General features: G+C 40.0%; 1 protein-coding gene across 2 annotated transcripts in view; it reads right to left on the bottom strand.

Annotated features, from left to right (window-relative positions):
- Positions 1 to 3,175: 3,175 nt before the first annotated feature.
- The window catches only part of riox1 (ribosomal oxygenase 1), a 30,023-nt gene continuing 19,446 nt past the window's right edge, over positions 3,176 to 13,752 (bottom strand). The window contains exons 10-15 of one of the 2 annotated variants that reach the window (XM_056445314.1): positions 12,475 to 12,579; positions 12,260 to 12,401; positions 8,864 to 8,984; positions 3,870 to 3,969; positions 3,716 to 3,802; positions 3,176 to 3,349 (exon numbers count right to left, since the gene is read on the bottom strand). In XM_056445314.1, coding sequence (XP_056301289.1) covers positions 3,281 to 3,349; positions 3,716 to 3,802; positions 3,870 to 3,969; positions 8,864 to 8,984; positions 12,260 to 12,401; positions 12,475 to 12,579 — 624 coding nt within the window. In that variant the 3' untranslated portion in view covers positions 3,176 to 3,280. The remainder of the gene's footprint in view (positions 3,350 to 3,715; positions 3,803 to 3,869; positions 3,970 to 8,863; positions 8,985 to 12,259; positions 12,402 to 12,474; positions 12,580 to 13,752) is intronic. The other variant, XM_056445315.1, reaches the window with a different exon arrangement.

The raw sequence follows: 13,752 nt of genomic DNA, 5'->3' as shown, positions 1-13,752 counted from the left end.
TATAAACTACTGATAATGGCTTTTAGGAAAATCCAATAATAGGATGTTTAGATAAACAAATAATACATATATTCATGTGCTGATCTGGTGTTGAGAGATTATTATGAATGTTTTATTCTAATTAACAGACATGCTTTTTAATTTTATGAACTTAGTCTTCATTAATAAATACGTTACATATACACTCCCATATCTATCCATCCATCTGTCTGTGTGTCGGTCTATCCATCCATTCATGCATCTATCAATATGTGTCTATCCATCAATATATTTCAGTCCAATCCATTCATCTTTCGATCTGTCTATCCATCCATTCATCTATCGATCTGTCTATCCATCCATTCATCTATCGATCTGTCTATTCATCCATTCATCTATCGATCTGTCTATTCATCCATTCATCTATCGATCTGTCTATTCATCCATTCATCTATCGATCTGTCTATTCATCCATTCATCTATCTATCATCCATCTATCTGTCTATCAGTCCGTCTGTCTGTCTATACATCCATCTTTTTATTAATGCATCTATCGATTCATCCATCCATCTTTCTATACAGCCATCTGCTTATTTATCCATCCACTTATCCATCCATCTATTCATCTATCCATCCGTCTGTCTGTTCATCTATCCATCCATCAATCCGTCTGTCTGTTCATCTATCCATCCATCAATCCATCTGTCTGTTCATCTATCCATCCGTCTGTCTATCTATTCATCTATCAATCTGTCTATTCATCAATCCATCCATCCGTCTGTCTATTCATCTATCCATCCATCCGTCCGTCTGTATTTATCTATCCATCCATCTGTATATTCACCTATCCATCCATCCGTCTTTCTATTCATCTATCCATCCATTCATCTATCTGTCTATTCATCAATCCATCCATCTGTTGGTCTATTCATCAATCCATCCATCCGTCTGTCTATTTATCTATCCCAGTGGTTCTCAAACTTTTAAACCCGCGACCCCCATTGTAAGATCGTCAAGAACTCGCGACCCCCCACTACCAAAGCATATACAAACAATAAAAATAGCTTTTTTTTAAGCTGTTCACAATATTTTAACTATATTTACTATAGATTACAGGGCTCGAAATTAACATTTTTGCTTGGTAACACTGGTGCTTCTAACTTTAAAAATGTAGACGCACCAGCCAAAATTTAGTGGCTTCCACCAATTATCGCACTGTTACTACACGTTTTATAAACAGATTTATTGCATTTGAAAATCAACACTAATCAAAACTAACAAGCAAAAAAATAAATATGCATGCGTGAGGAAAATATGTCTTAATGAAATCCCGTTATCACAAGAAAAGACATTTTTATAACATGATTGAGTGACCAAAAGATACACGGACGGATATCCCAAAAGATATCCCACAGACTTTACAGTGAATGCTAGTTATTTTCATAGCAGACTTGAAGCCAATGGAGGTCTTTTATCCACTCTTCAATAAGTATAGCTGGTGGATTAACATTCAGCACATGATCAGTAATCAGATGTGCAAATATTTGTAGCTTTAGGTGTTTCTAAGACAAAATCTGTCAGTGTTGTTTTCATTCTCTCGTCTTCAGCGCTTTACATTTTCGCGGTTGTAGCTCCTGTCATCTGAAGACAGGAGGCGTTGACTGAGTGTTGACTGAGTGATTGACAGCTGATTTTAACCAATCATTCGTGTTCAGTTCTTAGAGCAGTGGGCCAATAAGAAGAGCGCGAAGGCGGGGCAAGCGTTGAAGGCTTTGTTTACTGCGGCAAGTTGACATGACAACAGTTTTAAACTGTTCCTGAGCGCTGCGTTCCAAGTACAAAGATGCATTCTGCCCGAATGTGTCCTAAATACTTTATGAATCAGTAATATCTTTTTAAAAATCTGAAAATATTAGCTTTCACTTGTAATACTGAAAAATATTTATTATAATCACTGAAAATTACACAATTTTTAAATAACTCTCGCGACCCCTTGAAATTATTCTGCGACCCCCGCAGGGGTCGCGACCCCCAGTTTGGGAACCACTGATCTATCCATCTGCCTATTCATCAATTCATCCATCCGTCTGTCTATTAATCTATCCATCTGCCTATTCATCAATTCATCCATCCGTCTGTCTATTAATCTATCCATCCGTCTGTCTATTTATCTATCCATCTGCCTATTCGTCAATCCATCCATTCGTCTGTCTATTAATCTATCCATCCATCCATCTGTCTGTCTATTAATCTGTCCATCTGTCTGTCTATTAATCTGTCCATCTGTCTATTTATCTATCCATCCATCTTCTATTCATTAATCTATCAATTTATTCATCAGTTCATCCATCTATCCTTCCATCCGTCCGTCTATCCATCTCTTCATTCATCCATAGATCATCTACCTATCTGTCACTCTGCACCCATCAGTCCATCCATCCATGGATCTATCTATACATCCGTCAGGCTATCAATCTATCTATGCATATATCGATCTGTCTATCCATCCATCTATACATTCATCTATCTGTCTATCCATCTGTCTGTCTGTCTATCCATTTATCCATCTATCTATTCATGCATCTATTGATCTATCCATCCATCAGTCTGTCTATCCATCTGTCTATCTATCTATCTGTATTAATCCATCCATGTGTCTATCCATTGATCTATCTGTCTCTGTCTATCCATTAATCCGTCTATCCATCTCTTCATTTATCCATAGATCATCTATCTATCTGTGACTTCTTCCATCAGTCCATCCATGCATCTACATCCGTCAGGCTGTCCATCCATTTATGCATATATCGATCTGTCTATCCACCTATCTATTCATGCATCTATCGATCTATCCATCCATCAGTCTGTTTATCAATCCATCTATTCAATCTATACATCCATCTATGTCTATCTATTCATACGTCTACCGATCTGTCTATAAATCCATCTATTCATTTATCTATCCATCCATTCGTCCGTCCATCTATCCGTCCATCTATCTATTTAGGCATCGATTGATCCATTTATCCATCCATGCGTCTATCGATCTGTGCCTTTCCTTCCGTCTATCTGTCTATTCATCTATCTATTCATCCATTCGTCCGTCCATCTATCCATCATCTGTCTATTCATCTATCCATCTTTCCATGTCTGCCTGTCCATCCATCCATAAAAGAAACCCCCAAACACTCCTCAGTTTATTTCTGAAGATCTTTTATACACAAAGGATCATTTTTCAGTTTACAAACCAAATATGTAGTTTAAAAAAACGACGAGCACTGAAGGTCAAGCGCTCAGTGTTTTATTCAGCTGATAGCGGTTCAGCTGTGAAGATCAATCCCTTCTCAAAGAGCAGCTCGGCCAGAGACATCTGCAAAAACACATAGCATAACACACTTAAACCAGAAAAGAGTCCTATTCAAGGGAAAGTTCACCCAAAAATGAACATTCTGTCATTATTTACTCTCCCTTGTCACACATCTGTTTGAGTTTCTGTTAAACATAAAAAAAATAGATATTTTGAAGAATGTTGAAAATCTGTAACCATTGAGTTCCATAATATTTGTTTTTCCAACTATGGAAGTCAATGGTTACCGGTTTACAGCATTCTACAAAATATCTTCTTTTGTGTTTGACAGAAAAATAAAAAAAAAATAAAATAAAAAGGTTTGGATCCATTTGAGGGTGAGGGATTGTTATTTTTGTTTTGCGGGTGAATTATTAATTAAAGCAGTACCTTAGCCTCCGCCGTCTCGCATGGTAAACTAGCCACAGACACAAACTTGGGATATGAGTGAATCAGAAACTCCATGGCATCGATGTGCTGTTCAGAAACACACAATCAGACAAATGCTAAAATGCTTCAATTTCAGACAGGAGTGTTTGTTTACCTCTGTTTTCATCTCGAAGCTCTTGGACGCTTCTTTATGGTAGACTCTGGAGTTTTCAGTGGTGTAATAAAGATGTACAGTGTCTCCATCACTGCACAACCTATATGGAGAGAGAGATATATGGCGGATTTATTGTCTTTAAATCACCACAGAATGGACAAACATATGACAAAGATATGGATAAATATACGTCAAAGATATGGCAGTTGCATTTCTTTTCTCATTCAAGAAGCCGTTTCACTCACGACAGAGACATTCCTGTCAACATTGGGATGTGAAAATAAGGAATATGCCCACCATAATAAGGGATTACCCCGACCCCCCCCTTTAAAAAAATCCCCAAATTACTAAATATGTTCTTCTAGAGCTGTTTCATTATAAATAAACAGGTAAATGGTCAGTATTGTTTTATTATTATCCTTTACAAAAGAAAAAATTAATATTGTACATTAGCAGCAAATACATTAGCAAACAGTTCAGCTTATTAAAATTAAGAGCTATTATAATGAAATGGAATCAAGCTATCAAATCTCATTAGCTGTTTCTTCACGGTATAACTTACACATTCTGATTAAAGAGCAACGAATGAATCTCTTATTTATTTAGATTTTTTTCGTTTGATTAAATAACAGGTGTCACTTTTAAAATGCACACATCTAACGTTATAATGAAAGCATTCGACTGCTTTCCTAATTTTTTATTAGGACGAAATTAGTTGTGTTTGAAAAAACCGACCAAGATCGACATCTTTAGATGTTATTATTATTATTAATTATGTGTATATCTCTGTTTAAACACGCACCCAAAACCTAGACTTTCGCTCTGTTTTAAATCGAGTGTGCAGAATCCGTTTGGGAAACAGTCTATTTATCACTATGGAGCACGTCAGCTGACAGTCACGCACCGCTATATGACTGTTTTGAGGATTGCATATGAAGGGGGAGACGGCACCTGTAATGAAAAGGAAAGGGAATCCCGCCATTTTTATATTTATTTCAAAGTGTTCTCATGCCTAAACAAAGCGAAAGCACAGAACAGACTCTCATTTAAGAGCAAGGGCGGCCCCTGGTGGTTCGGCGGTATGGGTTGCGTATAGGGAGGAACGGCTCTTTAATGTTTATTTGCCACTCTTCAGAGAAAAACTGAAAATACGGGAGAAATATGGGAAAATACCTTTACGGGATGATAGCAGGATAGAACTGTAAAATACGGGAGAATCCCGGGAAAAATGGGAGGGTTGACGGGTATGGACAGAGAATAAAAGAATATCCCTATCCTTAAAGAGCCCCTATTATGAGTTTTGAGTGTGTATGAGCTTTTTGCAGTGTGTAACACAGCTCTTGAGTGAATGAAAACATCCATCTGAGGTTTAAATGTAAAGGTGCAGCGTGTTTAAAACTATTCTTTAGCAAAATAGTTGACTCAGAGTCGAATAAACGAACCGGGGGTCTGGATCTTTTGTTTGATCGCATTGACATCGATACGCTACATCACCAAGTATGTACTTCCAGTTGCGGTAAAATGTGAACGCCCTTTCACTTCAGACACTAGCGGAGGCACGGGGGATCACGGGATCAAGACGCGAAGATGACGATCACTGACAGATGGAGATTTGGCTGAAGGAAATAAAGGGTTAAAGTACATTTTCACAACAATACCACAGTATAGCCAACCTAGTGCTGTATTTGTTCCTGTCATTTTTCTGTTGACTGATACAATAACCTACGCTGCAACGTGGGATTCACCAGCCATTTGCTACTAAAGGAGTTGCAGAGACTATGGGACTTTGTTAGTAACTTTTACAGTTCAACTGGACCAGTTTCTTCTTCCTCCGGATCATAACATTTAAGTCTCATTAAAATTGTTGCCTCGTTTTGTGTAGTTTGCAAAATATGTCTTTAATTGTGTGTTATAAGTTGTAATCGCCCTGTGCTGCTTGTAATCATGCATCGATTATGGATCAGTGCTTGTACTGTATCTCTCAGGTTAAATCTGTATGGGCTATTTCACATATCGCGTCCAAAACCATGTTAAAAACGTGACGCGTGCTTCTTCCTTTACTGATTTAAATGCGTTTCTGAACTGGCGATCCTCTGCTGTTTGCCTTTGCTATGGCCACCATCAGCTGTTCATCACACGCGGTCAGTTTTCAAAATAGTTCAACTTTTGCCACTGTGTGGATTAATACTGAATGCGTGTCGTTGTTATTACTTGGGGTTAGGTTTAAGAGTAGAGTATATGCTGGTGTTTAACTGCATTGCTTTATTGCAGTGGTTCTCAACTGGTTTGGCCATGGGACCCACATTTTTACATGGTCATCAAGCCGCAACCCAAATTTTTAGGAATATAATTTTAGGAATTATAATTTATTTGTATTTATTTGTTAACATACACAAGTAGTGACAGATAAATCATAAGAAAATCACCAAGACTTACAAATAAACAATATTTTATTGCTGTCATTTATCAAAATGTCTCAAATAATAGACATATTACAAAGTAAAAACGACAAATACTGTAAACAAGGGTAAGGGAAGGTTCAGTTACCATGAACTAAACTGAACTGTTAATAAAACATCAACACTGATCCTGTTAAACAGAACAAACCAGCAAATTACAGTAAAACGATTAAAATAATCAGAACCATTTTTATAATAATCACCAGTTATTTGCTCTTCTGTTCTGCTATTGTGTGAGCTTTCTTGGTCTTTGCTACACGGTAAGCTACACAGTAAGATGCGCGGAGTGCCTGTACTTGTTTTGAACATGAAGATGTTAGCCACTTTTGTGACGCCCTCAGCTTTGGGGTCGTCTTTAAAAATAGTCCAAGGGTTGTCCTTGCAACTGTAATGTTAGGTTTCTAAATTCATTCATTCATTTTCTGCCGCTTTTCCGGGGCTGGGTTGCAGGGGCAGCAGTCTTAGGAGAGAACCCCAGACACTTCCTCCAGCTCCTCCGGGGGGATCCTGAGGCATTCCCAGGCCAGCCGAGAGACATAGTCCCTCCAGCCTGTCCTGGGTCTCCCCCGAGGCCTCCTCCCGGTGGGACATGCCTGGAACACCTGCCTAGGTAGGTGTCAAGGAGGCATCCGAAACAGATGCCAGAGCCACCTCAGCTGACTTCTCTCGATGTGGAGGAGCAGCGGCTCTACTCCGAGCTCCTCCTGGGAGAGCTCCTCACCCTATCTATAAGGGTGTGCCCTGCCACCCTGCTAAGGAAACTAATTTCAGCCGCTTGTATCCGAGATCTTGTCCTTTCAGTCATGACCAAAAGCTCATGACCATAGGTGAGAGTAGGAACGTAGATTGACCGTAGATTGGTTTCTAAATGTTGTTTTACTTTAGAAGGTTTCAAGCTCTCTTGTGAGAGCACCTCACTACATATGACACTGAACGCATTTCAGCATGTTGTTGGAGACCCCCGAAACCAAAATATGAGCTTTTTAAATGCAAAATAGGGGCTCTTTAAGACTGGACTCGTTGACTGATTTTCTTGTAACACTTTACAGTAAAGTTGTATTACTTAATGATAGTTAACGCATTTACTAACAAAATATGAACAAACAATGAACAATACATTCATAACAGTATTCGTTCGTATTAGTTAAAGTTAGTTAAAGGGCACACAGTTTACCTATTTTTTATGATTTAATATTAATATTATGGTTCTTCTGAGTGTGCTAATTTAGGTTCAGAAACATGAAGTGTCCCGAATCGTCGCGCCATGCATTTTAGAATTCTTACCATGGGTTTCTATCAGGGTACACACAACGGTGCTTCATGTCGGCATCTGTCCGCGGCGCCCAGCCGCCGACTTGAAGCGCTGTTGTGTGTACCCTGATAGAAACCTATGTTTAGAATTCTAAAACGCATGCTAGTTAAGATCACAGGGAGCTTCTGTGATCGCGAGAAATGCAAACGGCTGAAGTATAAGGTAGACTCAATGAGAAGTACACATGTTTGCAAACCTACCTAAAGATACAACCAATAATTCCGATTAGAGCGATAATGTGGAGAATATTGCTCTTGTGTTGAGCCCAATGAGCCTTGCATCTAAAAATAGAGCTAGGGTGTTCCTTTAGTGATATCGCTTCGACTCACGCTGAAAATGGCGGACGTGAATCAACAAACTGAGGATATGATGACGCGCCTGTCAATCAATATTGGTGGGCGGGGGGACCGCTCTCCTACGTAAAGTTGCGGTCGGTCTGAAAACAGCTCCAAGTGAGCACTGTGTGTGCTTATATCACCCCAATATGACGGTCTATACACCATACATGCACATATGTCTGTCCAAACATAGATTTTTTACCATAGGTGCCCTTTAATGAAAATATGACAATGAGATTTAGTACAGTTTAATGTAAACAAGCATGAATTTGGATTTGAATAAGGCATTGGTAATGTTGAGTTATGATTAATAAATGCTCTAAAAGAATTGTTCATGATTAGTTCATATTAGTAAATACATTGAAATGTAACATTGCAAACTCATTCATTTATTCATTCATTTCTATTAGGCTTAGTCCCTTTATTAATCTGAGCTCGCCACAGTGGAATCAACCGCCAACTTATCCAGCATATGTTTTACACAGCAGATGCCCTTCCAGCCGCAACTCATCTCTGGGAATCATCCATACACACTCATTCACAATGAACAATTTAGCCTTCCCAATTCACCTATAGCGCATGTCTTTGGACTATGGGGGAAACCGGAGCACCCGGAGGAAACCCCCGCGAACACAGGGAGAGCATGCAAACTCCACACAGAAACGCCAACTGACCCAGCCGAGGACATTGCAAACTGTGACCATTTTTTTATTTGACATTTATTACAACAAAACACCAAAATGAGTGTGTATGCTTCACTTTTCACTGTCATATAAGCATCTATCTGTCCTGTTAAACTCTTTTGCAGCACACAAAATTCCAAATTCAATTAGAGTCAATTCTCATCTCTTTATTTTCTCTATAGATTGAATAGTGTTTTGGTACCTGGCAGCTCCGGCTCGCACAAGTTTGATTCGTGTTTGGCTCTTCAGTTCTACAGCCACATCCAGAGCCTCAGCGTCTCCCCATCGAGCAGGAGCGCCGTACACACTGCCGGCCTTCTCTTCTACAACACACACACACACACACACACACACACACACACACACACACACACACAGTTCATTCAAAAAAGCATCGATTCTTACGTGGAAGAAACGTGACAGAAAGGTTAAAAACAGATTAAATCAGAACGGCATTCTCTTCTAGAACACACAGACACGCACACACATGCATCAACCCACGTAAAATGAAGAGAACACAGCCACACCACACGTCTGCTTTCTAATGGCCCATTTTTACTGAGAGGTACAGTACGGTACAGGTTACCTTTATCAAGCTTGTGTTTCCACTGCCAAAAGGGTACCCTTTTGGTGGGCGTGGTGTACGCTCAGATGATGTCATATTTAAAACGCATTACAGGTCGTTCACATATCATATGATAAGCACTTCTCACAAAACAGATGCTTCATACACATCAATACTTGTTTCTAAATGTTTATTACTAACCTTTCTATGAACATGATTTAATTATAACTGCAGATCAATGATAGTGAAATAGCCTCTAACGTCTGCAATTATATAAAATAAATGAATAAATGAACATATATGAACACATACAGCGCCTTACAGTCTCCGATATGATACCAATAACAGAAACACTACACACAGCAGACATTTAGTCCTTATTTGGGTTCAAAAACAACACTAAATATAGCCCACAGTCAGAGTAAACCTCTCATCTGTGTCTGTAATCTTCAGCAGCACATGTAGCCTCTGTTAGACAGTAATTCCATCATTCTGAGTTCATATTAGTCCAAAAGGTGATGATAATAGTTAAACATGGCAGTTTGTTCATGTTTTAGGTTTCAGAAGCATCATTTGCTGCTGTTTTTTCCCGGTTTCTCTTTTGTTTTTTCACGATTCACTCTCGCGTTTGTCTCTTTCTGACAGGATCGGATATCATAGCATATTAATATGAGCTCAAAAGTTTGTTATTTCAAATATAGACATGTGGCGAGCTCTCTGAAGAAATTGAAGCCACTCGCGCTTTAGACGGGCTCGTAAACAACAGGACATGGCAGACTTTGTTCTTCTTTGGTTTGTAGATAAGACTACGACAAGCTCGGGTCGACCATGTCTCATAAATATATTTATATATTACCATGGTGTAATGTCTCGGCTGTATTTTAAAAAATGAGGCTTCCTTTGTTTTCATTGTCCTGCTTCTGCGAGTGACGTGTCTCTGTAAACCAATAGCGTTCAGCTGCACGTCTAGCTTTGCCTAATGGTACCCTTTGGGCCTGTTGGTACCCTTTGTAAAGGGGGAGCAAAAAGTGGTACGGTACAGTTCGCTTTTAGATACCCTTTGATAGTGGAAACGGCCATAAAAGCGTATCGAACCATACCACTCAGTGGAAACGGGCCATGAAATAAAATCTGACAAGTGTGTTTCACATATATTTGGGTTATAAACATGGTTAAAGGGCACCTATGATGAAAAATCTACTTTTCAAGCTGTTTGGACAGACATATGTGTAGGTATAGTGTCTAGACCGTCATATTGGGGTGATATAAGCACACCCAGTCCTTTTTTTCAATTTAACAACATAAAAACGGTGGACCAATTGGAGCGGTTTTCAGACCGACCGCAACTTGACGTAGGAGTGCGGTCCCCCCACCCACCAATATTGATTGACAGCTGTGTATTAACACGTCCGGTAGTCACGAGTATAATCATATCAACAAGAGAGGACGAGCGCAAAGCAGCCAGGAATAAAAGCTCTGTTCAGTTTTCTAGGATCATCAATCATCATCAAACGTGATCAAGAGTGAGTTTCACAAGTTTAACATGTTTTAAAACAGAGCATGTGTGTAATGAACTACAGCGATTCACTTCAGCTTTACTTCATCAGCACAGCCGCGTGTCAGAACAATTATAAAGGAAGATGCTTCCATCCTGGATGTTAAATCAGGTTTATTTTGTACATTAACATAACAGATATTCATACAGCAGTGGAGATTAACCTGTATCCCGTCACATTCGGGTGCAAAAAGAGTGCAAAGCTAAACGAGCTGTGTGTGTGCGTGTCGTGTCCGCACTGTATCTGTGTGTGTGCATGAACTTTGTAACGACATTGTGTGTGACTCATCGATGCAACTGCACAAAAAATACTCATTGGTAAAGTTCTTACTGTAGTATTTCTCACAAACGCAATGTGAGATCTGCTTCCTTTATGTCTGTCTGTTGTCTGACGCAGCCGATTAAGGCACGCAGAAAAGCACATAGAAACGGTGGGCGGGGGGGACTAGCCTTAAAGGCGCAGTGCACCAAAACCACCTCCTGGTGCAAAAATGTATAAAATAGAATTTAATAAAAGGTATAATAAAAAATCTGATGGGTGCTTTGAGCTGAAACTTTACAGACACATTCTGGAGGCACAAAAGACTCAAATCTGAAAAAAGGGGTAACCTAGGAGCCCTTTAAGTAATATGACATGTTCACATATCTTTTGCTAGTTCATTATTTGAGATGTAGAAAGCACAGAAAGTGGCCGCATAGAGAGACACTGCAACGCTAGTAAAGATTTTGGGTGTTTACAGCGGTTTGATGGCAAAATATGACTTTGTAGCTAAATTGTTAGCGGTGCCAAACAGCATTTCCTGTTGTTTACATCCTTGTTTACGTCCTCGCCACAACATGACGCTAGAAACTGTGCATATAGTTGATCAATTTTAACAAATAAAAACACCACAGGTTGTGGCTCACAATCCACAGCTTCATCTGTTGGAGGAGTTTTAGCAGAATCCAGCTATTCTGGAAGTTCTCCTTTGTCAAATGCTAGCTATATCGTTTTTATAATTCTCTGGAACGTAATTAAAATTAAACTGTAAGCACTTCTCTCTTTGTGTCGTGTCCTTTGGAAGCCCGAATACAGAACCAGAAGAAGCTCTGTGGAAATAACAGCGTTTGGATGGCACTTTAGCTTTCTCTGCTCTAACATAACAAAGCCTCTGGCCACGCCCCTTCGCTGCGCAGGGTATATGCGCATGGTAAATGCGTGTAACCGGATGCCCTCGTGATCTCATCAGCCTGGATGTATTTTTTTTGTAGTCCCCAAACTTCGTTCGCTGTTCGGCTTTGCTAAGCTAACTCTGTAAAAACTAATGTCTCCCTTTGCATTGAACTTTAAACGTCTTACATTCAGAGATGTTGTTTATGTTCACACAGTTACACATCAACTAAAGCTTAAAACAGTGGACCACCCCTTTAATTAATTTCTCTCCACTTGGGGGTGATAGTACTATAAAATCCACATGAATGATCACATCACCACTCACCAGCGGTCAGCAGAGGTGGAAGGCAGTCGTGCAGGAAGTCTTTGGCTTTCTGATCCACAGCAGCATCGACTGGAGCAAAACTGACCAGTTTCTTCATCAGGCCCTGAATGTGTGCCATGAATCGGGCTCGCCGCGGATCCTCCTGTTCATATAGTGTCATTCAAGTCAGGAATGAACAAACAGTGTGTATGTGAATGAAGAATAAACACAAGCACCTTCTCAGAGTTCTGAACGCCCATATACTGCAGGTAATCGAGCGGCAGACCCTTCCTGAACTCCACATCTTCCTCCATCGCAACCTCCAGAGAAGCTGGCATCAACTGTCGATTAAATACATGTATAAATACTCATATATGTATGATATGATATACTGTAGGCAAGTATTATTTATATGGCACATTTCATAGACAATGGTAATTCAAAGTGCTTTACATAAACAGGAATAAATGAAACAAAAACGGATTAAAGTGTGTTAAAACAGGTTTAAAACAGTGCGATCATTGTTAGGGTTGGTTTTTCTTTTTAATTAAAGGCCCAGTATGTAAGTTGGACACCCAGTGGCTGAACTAGGTATTGCATTCCTGGGTCAAAACACATGCAAGCGCAGGTTGCCAGATTGAGGACAAACAGTGTAAAGTTCACATTGTGTGATTGTCAGTCGCATGCACGAGCACAGATTTACCTTTGATTTCAGGCATTTGTCTGCGATTTCCCAAAACCTGAGGCAGAGGCGGAAGAGTGGGAATGTGTAGGTTTCATGGGTGGCATGCTGGAAATTATGAAAAGTTGTGGGGGGAAGGGTTATGCACCAGGTTTCAGGCAGCCGCCCGCTGCCATCAGACATTACACCAATGTCGGCGCTCCGGGGGTGTTATAGACTCTACCAAAAAGCTGAGGAGCGGGGGGGATTGGGTGGAGGTTAATTTCCGGGAGTTTTCCGGTAGACAGAACAAAACGAGAGATGGGTCTGAAATACGGGAGAATCTCGGGAAAAACGGGAGTGTTGGCAGGTACAGTATGCCTCTGGTGCAAACAGCCAATTGCTTACCACTGCAAATCTCCTCATGTAGTGTGTTGTTAGGACACGGGGTTACAATGTAACCTGCACACCTAATGTTTACATTCTTAATATTTATATTATTTGCTAATTAATAACCACCTCATGTGGAACTCTGAGTCTGCGCCTCAAACACTCAACGCTCAATCAATTCAGTGGGCGGGGAAACCACACTCCTACGTCATGTTGCGGTCAGCCTAAAAATTGGTGTGATTTGGATACTATTTTAACGTTAGAAAATTTAAAAAGAGAGACTCATTGACTTTATATCACCCCAATGTGACTGTGGACACACTTCCACCTGGGTATACTCATCCCGAGGCCCTCAGAGACTATGCAGCGCCACTGATTCGATCCAAGACCAGCGTCAAGATGATCCCAAGGTTTCAATAATCCAGGTCGTATCCTAAGCAGCTGCTGTGGTGGTCATGGAGGA

Source organism: Danio aesculapii, chromosome 20 (assembly GCF_903798145.1).
Source record: "Danio aesculapii chromosome 20, fDanAes4.1, whole genome shotgun sequence".
In the NCBI taxonomy this organism is placed as follows: domain Eukaryota; kingdom Metazoa; phylum Chordata; class Actinopteri; order Cypriniformes; family Danionidae; genus Danio; species Danio aesculapii.
Note: the sequence above shows the minus strand (reverse complement) of the source record. Positions and strands in the feature narration are given on the sequence as shown.